This window comes from Cnephaeus nilssonii, assembly GCF_951640355.1.
Source record: "Cnephaeus nilssonii genome assembly, chromosome: 21".
NCBI lineage: Eukaryota > Metazoa > Chordata > Mammalia > Chiroptera > Vespertilionidae > Cnephaeus > Cnephaeus nilssonii.
The window spans coordinates 36,063,716-36,081,362 of record NC_137092.1 but is presented as its reverse complement, the minus strand read 5'-3'; the positions used below and the strand labels follow the sequence as shown (position 1 = coordinate 36,081,362).

Genomic DNA, 17,647 nt, shown 5'->3' with positions numbered 1-17,647 from the left:
TACATATATAAAGAAAAGCTAGCAATTTGGACTTTATAATCTCTCCGTTTTCTAATGTTAGCAGCAGGCACGCAGCTGGCCTAATACAGCCCGTTTGTGCAAACAGATAAAGGTGCCCCCTCTGAGTGGCAGCAGCCTTGAGCCGTGGCTCGCAGCCCAGTGAACAAAGTCTGGCTGGATCCCAGCCCTCACCTGCCCACTCTGCCTGGGTGCCCTTGTGCAGCGAACAACTTACACACCTGTGCTTAGCCTTTAAGGCAAAACATTCAGTAAAAATTGTGATACTTCGCAGGCCAAACAAAACATTATGCGTGGGCTTTATCCAGCTCGGGACTGTCAGTGTGTGACCTGTACCTTAGGGAGAGTCACGTCCTTCGTCCCCTAAATCAGAGGTCAGGTGCCGTCCTGCTGGTTAGGAGGCCTGAGAAGCTCCCGACTGGCTGCAGAAGGCCCGGACCGACCGGAAATGGTAGAAGCAGCTCGCCCCACTCACCTGCCGTGCAGATGGCGTGGCCTCCCGGACCTGCTGGGCCAGCTTGGCCAGGGTGTTGACGAGCCAGCACTGGCGGTTAAACTCCTCCCTCAGCCCCTTGCCGCAGCAGCACAACAAGGCTGCCAGCAGGTACTGGTAACGGATGCTGAACTGGGAGTCCTTGAGGCCGTCCTTCAGCAACCTGCAGGCAAAGGAGTGGGGGTCAGGCCACTCAGAGGATCACAGGCAAAGCGGGGAAGTCAGACCCCACTCCAGTTCTGGAAAACCCACCCCAAAGTTGGGAGGGAAAATAGCTCTGTATGCACAGCTCACACGGAGGCGCCACCGTAGCCCAGCCTAGGCCCACTAGGCCTTTAAGTAGAGCTCACGGTGCCTCACATCTATTTCTCCTTCCTTTAAAAAAAAATATTTTTATTGATTTCAGAGAGGAAAGGAGAGGGAGAAAAAAATCATTGATTGGCGGCCTCCTGTACACCCCACACTGGGGATTGAGCCCGAAACCTGGGCATGTGCCCTGACCAGGAATCAAACTGTGACCTCCTGGTTCATGGGTCAAGAATCAACCATTGAGCCACACCGGCCAGGCTGCTTCTGCTTTTTTTTTTTTTTTTCCCGTGTGTGGGTGGGAGGAGGGCCAGGGGAGGTCCTCACTGTGCTACACGGCCGTGGACCGAGACCCCCAGAGCCTAAGGGCCCAAAGCAACGTGAGGAACCCAGGAGGCTCGGCTGCCCCCCTGCACCTGGGAGTGGAACATCCCGCCGAAAGGACCCGCGTCTCTGCCCCTCCTGCAGGCGGCTTTACCAGAAGAAGTAGTGAGTCACTCTCAAGTCAGAGACGGCCCGTTTCAGCAGGAAGCGCACCAAGGGGCTGTCCAGGTAGCACTCGTACTTCAGGGCCTGTTTGGGAGGGAGGACGAGGCTACAGGGACTGCCAGTCACCTACACCGACCACCATCTCCACCTGGTCCTGAGGGGCAGCATGCAGACCACATGGGGGCTCGGGGGTGGGGCCCCAGAACCGGAGGGCAGGCATTCCACCCACCTGCACCAGCTGGGGCAGGTAGTCGAGCAGCTCGGCATCCGACAGCGAGCCGATCCACTGCACCGCCATGCGCCGCACCTCCTGGTCCGGGAAGCTGTGAGACAGAGCCCAGCGCCTCACCACCAAGCCGCAGGCTCCGAGGCACCGCAGCGGGCCCGCACCTTCACATCTGAGCTTCAGAGGCGCGGGCGGAGACAGGCAATGTCTCCCCCCCCTCCGCCCCCCCCCCCGACTCTGCCAAAGCCCTTAAAAGAACCCTTAGCGCCTTCTCTAGATAGAAACCTCAAGAATGGCCCTGCCCCGGGTCAGAGCCAGACTCAAGGCCATGGATGAACAGGAGGGATGTCATGCTCCTTCCTGGTACGACTGAAAGAAAACAGGCACAGTCCTCAATCCCACTCCCAGGGACTTTTTCCTGACTCCACTGTGCCAGAAACCCCCATCATCCAAGAGCCCTCGTGAGGATTAAAGCATTACTGCGTCTTTAAAAAAAAAATTTTTTTTTCATTGGTTTCAGAGAGGAAGGGAGAGGGAGAGAGAGGGAGAAACATCAATGATGAGAGAGAATCATTGATCGGCTGCCTCATGCCCCCATGCTGGGAATCGAGCCTACAACCCTGGCATGTGCCCTGACCGGGAATCGAACTGCGACCTCCTGGTTCATAGGCCAACGCTCAACCACTGAGCCATGCCAGCCAGGAACTACTGTGTCTTGGTACCATCTGTTAGTGCGGATCTTCCAGGTGAATGACAGACAGTCATGGAATTTCCTATGAGCCTGTACACCTTGGCAGAATTAGTTTAGCAAGAGCAAAGCCTTTGCCTCAAAACATCCTGAGGGCAAGACAGGATGGAGCGATTTCCGAAAAGGTGAGAAAGAAGCCAAGATAACTGGGTACCCTCAGAGAGGCAGCCCAGCGGTCTGAGACTGGGAACCTTGTGGCCCCAGAGAACCCTTCAGAGGGAAGAGGGAAGAGGGAAGAGGAGACTGTTAAAGTGGAACTAAATGCGAAGGTCTTGGGCTGCACGGGTGTGTGCACTTGACCAAACTCAGCAACTGCGCAGGTGAGGCTGGGACATTCCCTTACGTGTAAATTCTGCCTCAAAAGAAATAAGCAAACATTGAGCGGGTCAGTGATCTTCATGCTAAGGGATTTAGGAGGGTGTTATGATGCCTGCAATTTACATCACAATGTAAACATTAAGATGGACTGATGGATGGATGGATATACATACAATACAGCAGATAGAATAAATGCTAGTGGTTAGAATCCAGGTGGTGGGTAGATGGATGTTCACTGGTAAAATGTTCATTTTTGTTCTATGTTTGAGAAATGTTCTTACCATAACATTGGGAGGAAATGAGGCAAAGACAAAGCGGAAAAGGAGAATGGGGAAGCCCTGAATTTCAGCCCCACGTTACCAATTTCTCCAGGGCCGGCGCAGGGCAGAGGGGGGCAGTGCCACGCCCTGGCTTTACCGGGGTGGTGGGTTTACAACTCACGTGGCATGCAGGAGCCCCAGGGCATCCTGGTGGTTCATGTGGGTCCACTGCTTCAGGAGGGCATAGATGTCGGGCAGGCAAGCCCACTCCCAGCTGGGGGCGCTGGCCAGCACCAGGGGAAGTGAGCTCACCTCCGTGTGGCAATAATACCGCTTCTCCCACAGGCGCTTCTTGTCAGCATCAGCGAGCCTGGGGGTGCGGGCAGCAGGGGGAGGTGAGAGAGAACAGTCAGCGGAGGGTAGGGTCCTTGCTCTCCAAGGGAATGCTACGCGCTCTCCAACTCTGTGCTTCCCCCAACTCTGCGGCCCATGACAGTCCCCCGAGGAGCTTTGTAAAACCCTCATGCCCGGGCCACGGCCCTTACCAATGAACTCGGAATGTCTGGGGAAGTGACATTGGTATTTTTAAACGATGCCTAGGTGACTGCAATGTGCAAGGGAACCAGGGCCCAAGTCTCCTCTTTGCTGCTGACTCTGGACATCTCAGACCCGAGGCTGAATGCAGGGCCAAAGGCACGGAATGTGAATGCGCTCCCCCTCCTAAGGATGCCCTGTGGGGCGCCACTCCCAAGTAGAGCCGCCAGAGGGCGGTGGTCCCCACATGGCAGGGTTTGGCAGCTCAGAGGCACCCTGGGGCTTTCTGGGGCCAGCTGGAGGTTTTACGGGACCTACAGCTAATTAGGTCTTGCCTGAGATCAGGTGTCTAATGGGAGAAGGGAGCTGAGGGACTAATGAAGCCAGGGGTCCAGCAGAGGAGTGGGGGAGGGGAGGTCTGCAGTCACTCAGTTACTCTGGCTGCACTGGGGGCGGGGTGGGGTGGGGGTGGGGGACAGGAAGAAGAGAGATGATCTGGTCTCTGTCTGTTTCCCCTCCCACAACATGCACAGGGCAGTGCAGGAGCCAGAGAGGTGCAGAGAGGGCAGGCACCCCACCAGCTCCTCCGGGTCCTGACTCCACCCCCTTCTCCGATCCTGGTGAGAGAAGTGGCCCCAGGATGAGGTCAGCTTGGACCCGCTTCCCCCTGAGAGCTGCCAGTTTGCCTTGACACCTGATCCTTTTTGGAAAGTGACAGGGCCAGACTGTGGGTACAGCAGGGACAGGGGGTGGGGGCAGGGGGGCAGTCACCGTACGCAGTAGACAGCTTATCTGCAGTGTGGGGCAGAGCGCTGGTCCTCGTGGCAAGCCGAGTCCGGGCCAACTTCCCAGCGTGGGGATGGGCATTTCCATGTTCCTGACCCTGACCCTGATCACTCCACTTTGCCTAGAGTCCAAAAGGCCTGGGGCTGCCCTCAGCAGAGCCCTCTCCCCACCACTTCCTGCCCAGGTGGTAATGCCCACCCTATCCCTCCTCTACTCCCAAAGCAGGACAAGGACAGGGAGCTGGGAGGCGAGAGGTCAGACAGGATGTGACAGGGTTGGGGGGGCCTGCGGCACGGTGGGGGTGCCCTGGGCCTCACCAGTACAGGGACTCCTTCTGCATGATGTTTTTAAGCGCGCGCTGGTCTTCCTCCCGAAGGCTGCCAAACTCATAGCAGGGGCTGAACTTGTCTCCAGAGGGGCTGGTGAACTTGATGTCAAAGGCCGAGGTGGGGAAGTCGATCTGGGGGGTGGCAGCAGCGAAGCAAGGAGAGAGGAGAGAGGAGGCAGGTGAGAGGGGGTGCCTCCTCGGGTCTCCAGCTCCTCTCTCACACACCGGTGTCCTGCCCCCCTCCCTCGCTCGCTCACCCTCAGGTTCTTTGTTTATGAAATAACCCTGTTCAACGTGGTGCTCTCTCAAGTCCCTTTCAGCAAAATAAAAGAAGGAAATGAAGAGAGAAATAAAAATGGGCAGGTGAGGAAAGGCTGGGCTGGGCTGCATCTAGGAGAGGGACCAGCCTCAGTCCAGAACTCAGAAGTGTCACCAGGATGAGCCACTAGGAGCCTCGAAGCCCAGGGTGGGAGCCTTAGTGTGGCCCTGGAGGGCACTGATGTCTACCAGAGTCAGACACATCGGAGGGGAGGGCCCGACACACTCTCAAGCCTGGGATCCTGGGATCCTGGGTCCCTGCTCTATGGGGCCAGATGAGTGTCCTCCTAAACGGATGCTGGAGCTGAGTGAGTCAGTTCTCAATAGAGTTCTATGTTCCCTCATTCAGCAAATGTTTACTGAACCCTGCTATGTGCCAGGCATTGTCCTATGCCCTGGGCATGGAGGAGTAAATAAGACAGACAAAAACGCCTGCCTCCTGAAGCTTCCATTCCCTACCATTCTATCTCGTTCATGCCCACTTTGGTATCGCATGACCAGAGGGGGAGCCGGAAACTAGTAACCAGACCTGGGTCCTGACCAGCTCCTCCTGTCCCCATGAGTTTGTGGGCTTCCCTCAGGCCCCAAGAGGAGACAGCTAAGGCTTCATCACACTTAGGGTTTAATACAAGAAACTCCAAGGAGTTGAGCGTGGGTGGGAGGGTCTCAGACCCTGCCTTCAGGCTCCTTGAAATCAACATTAACCTCCAGGAGATGGGACCTAGATTCCATAGAACTCACCCTTCCATCCCGAGTCTAACCACATCCATCCAGTTGCTCAGCCACATCACCATCCCACGCCCAAAGTTCCAGCACTTTCTCCTCCATCCCCGCCCACACTCGAGGGAGAACTTGGAGCTGACTCTGCTGTGGTGCTGCTGGGTGGGGCCGGCTCTCACCTGCAGGATGACGCTGTCGGGCTGGTGGAAATTAGGTGTGCTCCAACGGGCACTGGCGTTTTCCTGCGTTGCTGGCCATAAGCCAAGGAGCTTCCGGCCACAGGTCAGGACACTGAGGAGGATGGAAGTGGGGATGAGCCCGCAAACCCAGTGGCTAAGGACATGGTTCTCCTCCTGCTCTCCCTTCCAAAGATCGGCCTTTTCGGCTTGAGGCCACTACCCAAATCCTCTCTCATTCTCCCCCTGGACCTCAGCCTTTTCTTCCTCCAAGTCCCAGGAGAGTGCCCCCTCCCCGGAGGCCTTTCTGAGCTAACCACACCCTGGTACGGGTGACCTGGGGGCAGAGCACTGAACTAGATGACCTTTAAGGTCCTTCAAGGACAAGGCATGGGAGCCAAGCATTGCACTTCCATGCCCCTCCCCAACAGGCCTGTGCCACCAGTCCCGCCCAGTGGCTGGTCACTCGTCCCGTGCCTCGGACCCTCTCACCAGGACTGGGACCCTCAAGACTCTGTCCGTGAGCCCCTCCTGGCCAACACCCCCGACAGGCAATGGCCCCCTCCCTACTCCCCTCCTTCCCTCCCAAGGCCAAGAAGCCACTCCCTGGGGCTCACATACTGCCTGAAGTTGAAGAGAGGGGTAGTGACCCAGCCCAGGGCCTCAGGCACCCGCCGCTGCTTCACGGCCTCGGAGGAGTTCCCGGGTGGGGGGGTGGGCAGAGCGTAGAGCGTGGCGCACAGCAGCGTCTCCCGGGGCAGCCGGTTCACCTGCACCGGGAAGCAGATCCTAGGAGAACAGGGGGCGACATGGGGACTTCTGGGGACAGGCAGCCCAGGAAGTCCGTGAGGCGGAGAACGCGGCCTCCCTCTCAGGGCATGGGGCATGGGGAGGCCTTGTGTCCCCGGGGTTAGGAGGAGGGGCTGGGGAGAAGGCAACAGGTGACAGGTGGAGGACTGTGGGGGAGGGGACTGTGGGGGAGGGGAGGGGAGCCTCCGGCAGGAGCAGGACAGTCCCGACGGGAGGCTAACCTGCACTGGGTGCTCCCAGGAGCACATGCGGTGTCTCTGCAGCCTCTCAGCAAGGTGAGGCAAGCGTCCCCTAATGTGGGGGCCACCCACGGGGACCAGACAAAACTCGCTTGGCCAGAGCCACCTGAGTCCAGGTGACTGCGTGTCCCGCACTGTAAGCCACACGCCTTCCCGTGTGAGCATTTCTGCAGGGGACCCCAGGAAGCTGCTCCTGGGACAGTCCTTTTCCATTTAGCAAGCCCAGCCCTCCCCACGCCTAGCTGAGAGCAACCTGCCCGCCGTCCACCCTCCCCCACAGTCCTCCACCTGTCACCTGTCATCTTCTCCGTCCCCTTCTCCTGGCCCCGTCCCCTACTCCTCGCCCCGTCTCCTTCTCCTCGCCCCGTCCCCTTCTCCTGGCCCTGGGAACACAAGATGGTTTGTTCTCCTCCCCAAGCATTTTCAAAGCCAAAGGGATAAAGAGAAGGGGCTTCTCAGAGTGGGGGTGAGGGGGGGGCGGGCAAAAGAGCTGAGACGGGCAAGCCCTGGCCACCACCGCCCAGGCCCAGATGTTCTCTCCCAGGCCCCTCGGCCTGAATCACCGGCCACTCCCTTGGAGTCCAGGATAAGGAGCAGGGTGGGGTGAGGGCGAGCTGTGGAAAGACAGGCAGGGCCTTTACGTTACCTTTCTGGAAAGCTGTCCCTGGGCCAAAGCCCACACGGTCACGCCCTTCTGGCTGGCCCAGGGCCCATCGGCTTCTACGCCAGAGGGCACAGAGGCAGAGCGGCCACCCCCACGGTCAGCAGTTTCTCGATAAAGCGGCTTCCCTCCACACTGCCCCTGTCCCCCAGGGGACTCTCCTCTCCACCCAAGTGAGGCGCTCCCTCCCTCCCACCAGAGACTGGCAGAGCCCGCTCTGTCCCAGCTGTCTGGTGGTGGTGGGGGGGGGGGGGCACAGCTATAATTAGGGCCCCTCCAGCAGCCATGGGCCATGCCAGGCTGGGCTTGGCTGGGGTGGCAGAGCACGGCTGCTGGCCTATTTTGAGAATTAGCTGATCCCTGGACTAGTGCAGTGGGAGAGAGAATCAGCTGACCCCCCAGCAAAGAGCAGAGGGAGCTGGGCCTGGTCCCTTTCTTTTCACCCGAGAAGAGGCATCCAGCCTCCTGTCAAAGGAAAAAGGGAGCGAGGAAACTTTCTAGCTGAAACCATAACCCCTCAAACCAGCCAAGCAAACCCCCCTCTCAGTCCTTGAGTGCATCCGGTATTCCAGCAGGGGTCAGTCCGGATGATCAGTAGGACTTGAAGCCACAAAGTTCTGAACCTGCAGCTCTGAACCTCCTCCCTGCAACCCATTCCTCAACATCACACCTGTATAAAAGGGCCGCCTCCTCCAGGAAGGGCTCCTGGGATGTGCTGTTCCAGTTCTGGTCCAGCTACTCACAACCGACGGCAACAACTCAGACCGCTGCACCTCCTTTTCTCATCAGTGAGGAGGAGCGCACAGCTTCACCCGTGCGATGTGTGTGCATGGTCTGCGTGCTTTCTGCGCTGCGACACCCTGGCTACTGCTCCGAGAAGCGGGCTCTAAGGTATTCCCATGCACAGGTATCCCGGTGGATCACAATCACCACCTCAGTCACTTGGCACGGGACCTGAGAGGGCTCCTCCCCCAGCTAAGACGACGGAGAAGAAAGCATTTATCATGCGCTAGGTACTGCGCCAAGGACTTCATAGGCCGTGTCCCATAATCCTCTCGGGTGGGTCTTATTACCATGTCCATTTAGGGTGAACGACCTGCCCAAGGCTGCACGTACAGTAAGGATGGGAGTACGACAAAACTCAAAGCCTGCGTTCTGAACCTTTCACTGCAGCGTCTTCTCCCAGTGCCTCGGTCTTCACCATGAAGGTGCCAAGAGGTCTCCCGGGGCGTCTGGGTGGGCAGTGCTGAGATGACGCCCTCCACGAGGCTCCAGGAGGGCACCAGCCCTTTGGGGTTCCAGGCAGGAATCTCAGACAGGGAGCAAAACGAGACCCGGGGAGGAGGCGGGCGAAGGCAGGACCGGCTGAGGGAGGGCAGGCTGCTACCTCTGTGCCTCTGATACTCTGGGAAAAGGGTCTCAGGGCCGTGATGTAGGCCTGCCTGGCATGGAGCACTGTACGGCACCCCTCCCTGGACAGCGGAAGTAACTAGGCCGGAGAATGAGTGCCGAGGGGATGCTGAAAGTCACGAGCCACTAACGCGGCCATCCTCGGCCTCCAAGGAGGCTCTCCTGCCCTGGCGGCTGTTTGCCGAGAGGACTTTGTTCACACCTTTGTTGCTGTAAGAATTACAGTGGGACGACGGGAGGGAGGGCCTGCCTCCCCGGCTGCCCATCTAGAACGTGGCCCCGCCTCCCAGCACGTCCACAGACTATCTGCCGACTTCGGCTCCCTTGGCCTTCTTTCTCATCAGCGAGTAAGACCTGCCCAGGGACCTTGCTCAGTCTCTCCGCCGGGCACTGCAGACTGAAGCAGTAGTTCCGCTCTGCAAGTGAACACTCAGCTGCAGGCAGTTTGGGGAAGTGAACCTGGCAGCAAACGAGGGGTGTCTGCCCATCCGGGAGGGCAGAGTGCAGCCCAGGAGAGGCCGGGCGGGCAAACACCTGCCACCACTCGAGGCGTCCTCGCCTCCATTTCCTTCCTGCTCTGCCCGGCTGACGCCTACCTTCCCCGCAGCAAATCGTTGTTGATAAATGCTGATGAATACTATTCTGGGCTTCCAGTTTCGTATTTATAATTTACCTATTCATGTCAGTGCCAAAACTGCCAACGAGTTAAACAAACGTCCCCACTTTACGTCTTGAGAAACGGAGGCGCAGAGAGGCCGAAACAAAGGTAAAACACAACCTACTTTCTGTGGCTTCAAGTCCATTGCGCTTTCTTCTAGTCTACAACCTCCCTTTCTCACCTGTAAGTCCCCATGGCAACTAGGGGAAGAAAAGTCAGTGAAACCTTTTAAGGAAGACAAGATCAAAACAATGAATTATCATTGAAACTACCACCTAACTAACGTTGTATATGACCCTCATGGTTCACCAAGAGCCTGCAAGGGAACTTCTCTTTGGAGTCTCCTATCAGCTTGAGGGGTGAAGTTATGCGTGACCGCACTTAGGAGTTAGGGAAGTGGAGACTCAAGAGGTCGAATGACTGTTTGGTTAGTCAGTGACACGCCTGGTGCACTGCAGAGCCGGGGGCGGGCTTACCGCTGGTCCCAGATGATGAGGTGAAAGAGGTACTTGGAGAAGTGAGCCCGTCGGGTCTGCAGGGGGCTGCACAGCTCCTTGCCACCATGGCTGAGGGAGCAGGAGAGGTAGAAGTCTTCATAGCTACAGGGAAAGGGAGCAGGTCAGGGCTCAGCTCCAAACCCCATGTCAGTCCCCCACCCACGCCAAACTCCATTTCCCTCCGTGAAACTCCTCTGGGTCTCTGGGGGCTGTGAGGTGGGGTCAGGGGACGGGACAGCCAAGTCGGATTTGCAGAAGTGTGCGGGGAGACGCAGCTCCACCTGGATCCCTCTGCCCAGCTTCAGGCTCCATGTTGGGCCATGGCTTTCCTTCCTGCTTCATGGGGAACCAGCCACGCAGCCCTCCTTCCAGGCCGCTCCTGATGGTCAGGGTCGGGGGTGCGAGTGTGCACATGCGCAGGTGAGAAGGGTGGGGGATGGAAGCAACATCTGCCCACTTGAATGCCAGCACAGGGGGGTCCCTGTGGCTCATGACAGGTGCCTGACAGAGGAGGTCAGAGAAGGCCCCGGTTTCCCAGGCCGCCTCCTTTGTTCTCTGTCAGTCGCCTAAAGGAATACATTAAGTGAGGAACAAAGAGAGAAGGGGAGGGAGGGGCAGGAAGGAGGGGAGGAGCCTGGATGCCTATTCCCCCAGGCCTTGGATGCTGGGGACCCTGCCGAGGAGCTGAGGATTTACCAACCGAAGGCACCTCTCCACACCCACCACTGCAGTCCAGACAAAGGGTCATCGCCCGCTCCCCGCCCCGCCCCTTGTGCATCTGCAGGGGAGCGCAGTCATTGGCCCAGGGGCATGCACTGGCTCTGGGAAGCGGCCATCTGTCACCAAGTCTCCATCAGCTGGCCTTGGATGGGAGGGGGCAGGGATGCCGATGCAGCCAGCCTGAGCCAGCCCTGAGAGGCAATGGCAGATCTGCCCCACGCTCCATTTCCTAGGAGACCTCTTCTCTCCTCCAGGATGTCCCAGCCCGTGTCCCCTCAGGCACGTGGTGCTCCCTCTCAGCCACCGCGCACCATGACGCCATAGACCAGTGGTCGGCAAACTCATTAGTCAACAGAGCCAAATATCAACAGTACAACGACTGAAATTTCTTTTGAGAGCCGAAAACCCGACTTCTGCGCATGGGCCACGAAGTTTCAATCGCACTGTACGTGCGCGCCCGCACGTGGTATTTTGTGGAAGAGCCACACTCAGGGGGCCAAAGAGCCGCAGTTTGCCGACCACGGCCATAGACTATCAACCTAGGGCAGTGGGAGAAGCCATCGGAAAGCCGAACTCCGCTCCTCCCTCCAGGCCATCAGCCGGCTCACCTGGCAGCCCAGGTGATGGGGATGCGGTGGGCGGCATAGACCGTGAAGGCCAGCGGCCCGGAGAAGAGGCAGGCCTCCTGCACCAGGTCGTGCTTGTGGCTGCCGTGCACTGCCGGCTGGAAGTCTGCGTTGAACGTGCTGCAGTACAGCTCCACCAGGTCCAGGATGGCCGCGGTCAGGGCCTCCATGGCCTTCTCTGAAAGGAAGGGGTCAGAGGAGAGGGGGTGAGGCCCGCGCCAGCCCTGCGGTTGCCCCTGTGCTGGCTGCGATGGAAAACGCCAGGAAACAGTCCCCAAATGCCCGCTGCTTTTCTAACAGCTGTGACCCCGTCGGCGGTGAAATGAGCAGAAAGCAGGAACAGGCCATAAGCTTCTCTGAAAATGACAGGCAGTGAAGGTAAACATCCTCCTTACTTTACATATTGCAACTTATTTAATGTTCAACGTCCTTTTAGGAAATAGCGGGAATCATAACGGTCAGTTACACATAAAAAGTCATTGCTCGGCAAAATAGAAGATGGCAATTTCTATGTTGGCCCTCAAAATAATATTTTGGGGGGCATTTTATTGGTCCATAAAACCCCAAAGTCTGGGAATCACTGACCGAAAATCCCAAAATATGGGCTTTGTAGGGCAAAGTTCTGCTTGAAAGGCTCAAGGGGGAATCCTCGTGAAAAATTCTTTACCTCCTTCTCCGCAGGCTCATCCTAACGCGGAAACAGGGGTCATGGGACACTCGGAGAATAATCACAACTTTCCCAAGGGAGAGTTGCCCTTTGGAGCCCGGGGTAACTGCATTACCGCCCCCACCCTCACCCTCACCCCACCTCATCACCATCTCCCAGGGAGACCTCAGGAACAACTGGTAAAAACGATGAGGACACATTTGTGGAAAGAAAACATTGGTGATCTCCAGCTGTGTGCATGCGTCATGTAGGAACGAACACACACACACACACACACACACACACACACAGAGGCAGACTTGGACCCTGCAGTTGCAGGGGAGTGGGGGGGGGGGTGGAGGGGAGGGAAAGGAATCGGGGAGAGTCTGCAGTGTTTATCTGCCCCTCCTGGACACACACAGAGCAGCTCCCTTACCTCGGTTTTCCCTGGCTGCCAAGACAGTGGGGTCCTGTAGGGGAAAAGGAGAGGGAGGGGCTTCAGGGCCACAGCTGGCAGAGGGCTTTTCACAGCTGGCTCATCTGGACCCGACGGGACTGAAGTTTGAGGAGCAGAGTTTCGCCGGGGAAGACAAGGTAATGGTCTGCCCCGGATCCATGTAATGGACAGAGTGAGCCAGACCAGGGATCAAGTGATCGTGTCCACCCAGATGCGACACTCTAACCCTCGGGCCACGGCACTGCTGGCCCGGTGCCTGCCAGGCTGTGGAGCCCGGAGCCCCTGGCTCGGGGAAGTTTGGGTTTGCACCCTCATCGCGTGCAAACTGCCAGGCAATGCCTCGGTGGTGCTGGTCTGGGCTCCCGCAATCAGTCCCAGGGGGCAGACCCAAGCCCACCCTCAACCTCCGTAAGAGGGGACACATTTGGTACCCATGTCCCGGAACTCTCCTGGTTAAACTATTCAAACGTAAAAGATGGAGAGAAGAGCCTTTTAGTAGCTAGACAGCGAATTGCCCAGCTGCCGGTGACCATTCCTCTCCTCCTCCCCCATGCTCGCGCTCGGGGCCCATTACCTTCTGAATCTTAGGCTGCACGCGGGAGGGGCAGGGGGGCAGCTGGTTGAGAGCACTGGTGATCTCGGGCGTCTCCACGGCCGCCAGGGCGTTGCAGATGGCCTTGACGGACTGGACCACCCTGTCAGCCTTCAGCGGGAAGTCCCCCTGTGAGGGGAGGCACCGTGAGGCTGCCAGGCTCCGGCTGGGAGGAGTGTGGGCTCATGACCCGCAGGAGTAATAGCGGAATCCGTGCTTTATTTTCAAACACCCAACATCGGCGAATAATCGCTCCTACTGGTGAAACGAGCCATGTTCCCCAGTTCTCTCAGCCATGTCCCTGAGCCTCCTCTTACTCCCAGCTACAGCCTCCTTCTACCACACACACACACACACACACACACACACACACACACACACACACACACACACGGGGTCTCCCTCAGAGGCATCCCTAGGGAACAGAAAGAGGCCAACAAGACCACACGGAGGCACCACTTGCCCACGGTCTTATTTCTCATCTGACCCCCTAGAATTTCTAGACAGACCTCATCTCAGTATCACAGAGCGCCACACCCTCTCGCTCCTCTCCCCTCCCCACCCCTCTGCCCTGCACTTCGGCTCCAGCAGTTTTCTCATTTGGAATTCCTTCCTGTCCTGCCCTGATTACTGTGTACATTCAAATCACGGACCAGCTGAAATCCAGCCTCTCTCCCAGAGCCTTCCCTGGCCAAGCCCCTCTCTATTCCTCTCCAAAGCCCTTGATGAACTCATCACCATCCCATTCTGCCTACTGATAATTTTGTGTTACTATTGCAGAGCGGTATCATAGGACCAGGGCAGAAAAAGGGGCTCAGAGAACTACCCCCTCATCACAGGAAACGACCACGCAGAGGCTGCCGGAGAAGGGGTGCTGGCATGGGGGAGGGGTCTGAACGGGGTACAATGCTGAACTCCCCACGAGGGACGAGTCCATGACCACTGCTGACCGAATCATGAGACAAGGACTGTTTTGAAGATCCCTATCTGATTTTCGTTAGCTTCATGACATTTGGGACAAATGTTTATGATCATGGTTTTGAGGCTTCAAAACCCCTATGAACCCAGGTAAAGAGAGCCCTGGCCCCTCCCTGCCTCCGGGACCCTCCACCTCCTCACGGTTTTCCTCCTGTGACACCAGAGCCTCAGAACTTCTCCAATCAGAGGTTCCTGGGCATTCCTTCCTCGGGGACACGCTCCGATGCACATTCAAGGGCAGCGGCTGGGTGCCCACGCCACGTCCCTTAGCTTTGGAGACGCCCCACTCCAGGGGCAGGGATCAGGACACGGGTCCTGACCCACTTCTACAAGGAGCAGACCCGCTCTCCACACACACACGCCAGCCACCCAACAGCTGGCAGGCTTGGTTTGCCCGTGAGCCAGGGGAATGGAAACACGTGCTCTCCTCACAAACTTGCAGTGTCTACGCCAGATCCCTTCTCGGGCTGGCTGGTCCCAGGAGGGCTGGGGGAGAGGTGGGGCGGAGCTCTGGGCAGCAGGGCCACCCCAGGATTTGTACTCACGTCAGCCAGCAGGAAGGCATCCGCCTCGTTGTGGTAAGTGTCAAACAGAAGACTCAGGGCCTGCCTAGGAAGTTGGGGGCAGGGAAAAGTCATGGGAGCAGTCAGGACCGCACCCCCCTCGCCCCTGCCATGTGCTGGGCAACCCATCCTCTCCCTCCTTTTCCACAGCTCGCGAATCTGACTCTGGTTTACAGGAGATCCCACCCCTTCCACGCGTCCCATGAAGACTCAAGGACGGCGAGTCCTCTGTACTTCGCCACCGCTCACCCGGAGCATGACGGCAAAGTACGAGAGGGCAGAGATGTAACAGCTGGAGTGGGGGTCGTCCCCCTAAGGCTCTTGGGTCTGGCAAGAAGCCCTGGCCCTGGCAGAAAGGCAGGCAAGGGTATCTGCTGGGCTGCCCTCAGAGGTCCTGCTGGGCCCAAACCCAAGAGGGCACACCACTCTCACCTGCTGATGGTCTGCTTGACTGGCCTCTCTTGCAGGTGGACGAGGTAGTTCAAAGTGGAGGGGCTCTGGTCATCATTCACCTGCGTAACAAGTGCCCAATTCAGGGAGGGCTGGTGCCTCCACCCCAACCCCGTCCTCCTACCCCACTCCCACTAAATGTGCTCCGGATCACCCCCTGCTCCCCCGCCGCCCCACACGAACCGTCCGGGCCAGGTCGCTGCGTATGGATTTCTGCTCCATCAGCTGTAGCCGGATGTCAATGTCAAACTTGCGGCAGTACTGAATGTACTCATGGCTGCCCAGGGCCTGCTTGCTGGTGGGACAGAGGGATAGACCATTAGCATCCCGGGAACTCAGTGGGGAAGGCGATGTAGACCTGAGCCTCGGGGAGGGAGAAACAGGAGGACGGGAGGCGACCCAGAGGTAGTACTGGTGCTGTGCCCCCTACCGTGGCTCCTGGAAATGTCACGGCAGAGGCTGGGGAACGAACGGAGGTCTGTCTAATGGAAAGCCACCTACTGCACTGGACCCTCAGTCTGTACGAACACTGACTTTCCCAGGTACTTATTACCTGTACTGTTACCACGGGTTCGTTCCAGGCAGGAACTTCTGGTGCGGGGAGAACCGAGGGACTTCTCGGAGGGCAGTGTTTAAACCCACGCTCTTGGCTTCGGTATATGCAGAGGGTGGAAGTCAGCCAGTGCCCAGGCTTGGGTGTGGAGCTCAGTGAGTGACACTGTCCCCTACTGAGGTCCTAGGTCTCCCACACCCTACTGTTACCAGTTGGGGTGCTGAGGTCAACCGAGCAAACACAGCAAGACTCCAGGTCTGTATGAACCAGGAAGTCGCGTTTCAATTCCCGGTCAGGGCACATGCTCAGGTTGCGGGCTTGATCCTGAGTGAGGGGCATGCTGGAGTCGTGCAAGAGTAGGCCTTCCTTCCCCTGGCTGCTGGCACCGGCTTCCCTCTGGTACCTGGGACCCGGGCTTCCCTCACAGCCCTGGCTTTGTCTGGAAGGTTGTCCGGAAGGACATCCGGTCTAATTAGCATATTATGCTTTTTTAAGATTCCAGGTCTATTATCCCAGTGCTCATCCAAGGCTTGCTTCTGCCCTGACCCGATAGCTCAGCTGGTTAGCGTGTCCCAATATGCCAAGGTTGTGGACATGTATAAGAAGCAACCAATGAATGCTTAAGTAAGTGGAACAACAAATCGATGTTTCTCTCTTTCTCTCTCAAATCAATAAATAAAAGTCTGCTCTCCCCTTCCCGTGGCTCCTGCCTGCAGCCATTCCCACCGCTCAAGTGACAGCCCACGAGGCCTCTTCCTCCCTCCCAAATCACACCTCAGTCGAAAGGAAACCCAGAGAGAGGTCAGGGCGTCCCACCTACGGAGGCACTGCGCCCAGGCTGGGCCCCAGCCGCTGAGGAACAGAAGCCGGAAAGGGACTTCCTTCCTCGGCAGAGCTGGCGTCTAGGCCAGCGACGGAGGGGAGAGGACAGGCGTGAGGGGAGGGGTGCGTGCAGAGCCCGGAGTGCCCCGGCCGGAGGCCACCAGGGTGCAGTTAGGACTTAAGGGGGTTCTCCACGACCTGAGGGGCCAAGCCTCTGGTGTAGGCCCTAAGCTGCTAAGTCTGAGCTGCTGCTAAGCCTGAGCTGCAGCCAGAAGCTGGGACTAGGCCCGGGGCAGGTCTGGGGGCAGTGCCTGGAAGGAAGGAAGAGTGTGGTGTGGTGGGGGAGGAGGCAGGAAACCCAGCCCTCCCCAGGGACTGTCTCGGGGCTCTTATCTACGAGCAGCCTGCATCCTGGACTCGACAGTCCCCCCTGGCAGCAGCCCCCTCCCACCAGGAACAGTGGGAAACCACAGGGCCTCCCTTGGCAGCTTTCTGGAACCCCGAGAGGGAACTTTCCACCCCACCAAGGCAGCTGTCCTTGCTCAGGGTGGTGGGAGGAAGAGAAGAGGCTGGACGGGGGAGGGGGGCTCCTGGATATTTTCCCACTGATTTTTAGAGAGAGTAGAAGAGAGGGGGAGAAACAGGGAGAGAGAAACATCGATGTCAGAGACACACATCGACTGGTTGCCTCCTGCAACCGAGGTACATGCCTTTGTCCGGAATCGAACTTGGGACCCTTTGGTCCTCAGGCTGATGCTCTATCCACTGAGCCAAACCGGTCAGGGCCAATCCTCACGACATTTTATAGAAGAAACTGAGGGTCAGGGTTTTACAACTAGTAAGTGCAAGTCAGAACCTAAACCGGCCACACGGACGTGACTTACCGTGCCCTGTTCCCTTAGACCAGTGATGGGCAACCTTCTGAGCTTGGTGTGTCACACTTCGCCAAAAAACTGAGCGTAACTCGGGTAGTGTGTCACTTTGAGGAAAAAACTAACTCCAAGACTCTAGTTGCAAATGTTTCATCCTCAGGAGCAGCAAATGTTTCATCCTCGGCATGCGGCCGCGTGTCATCAGAAATGGCTACGCGTGTCAGTGCTGACACGCGTGTCATAGGTTCGCCATCACTGCCTTAGACAGTGGCAGGCTGCCTGGGGCGCTCTCTCCCGGGAGACCCCGAGTCTAGGACCGCTCTCGTTCCTCCAGGGGAAATCGAGGACACAGGGAAACATCCAGCGTTCCCTG

The 17,647-nt window shown here is 57.9% G+C and overlaps 1 protein-coding gene across 3 annotated transcripts in view; it reads right to left on the bottom strand.

Moving 5' to 3' along the window:
* Positions 1-17,647, bottom strand: part of PIK3C2B (phosphatidylinositol-4-phosphate 3-kinase catalytic subunit type 2 beta) — a 71,882-nt gene that overhangs the window by 18,269 nt on the left and 35,966 nt on the right. For all 3 annotated transcript variants that reach the window (XM_079761315.1, XM_079761316.1, XM_079761314.1), the window contains 14 exons: positions 15,211-15,322; positions 15,010-15,089; positions 14,560-14,623; positions 13,019-13,165; positions 12,424-12,457; positions 11,324-11,519; positions 9,975-10,097; positions 6,342-6,509; positions 5,724-5,835; positions 4,496-4,638; positions 3,040-3,228; positions 1,536-1,629; positions 1,296-1,390; positions 494-674 (listed from right to left, as the gene is read on the bottom strand). In XM_079761315.1, the coding sequence (XP_079617441.1) occupies positions 494-674; positions 1,296-1,390; positions 1,536-1,629; positions 3,040-3,228; positions 4,496-4,638; positions 5,724-5,835; positions 6,342-6,509; positions 9,975-10,097; positions 11,324-11,519; positions 12,424-12,457; positions 13,019-13,165; positions 14,560-14,623; positions 15,010-15,089; positions 15,211-15,322 (1,738 nt within the window). The remainder of the gene's footprint in view (positions 1-493; positions 675-1,295; positions 1,391-1,535; positions 1,630-3,039; positions 3,229-4,495; positions 4,639-5,723; positions 5,836-6,341; positions 6,510-9,974; positions 10,098-11,323; positions 11,520-12,423; positions 12,458-13,018; positions 13,166-14,559; positions 14,624-15,009; positions 15,090-15,210; positions 15,323-17,647) is intronic.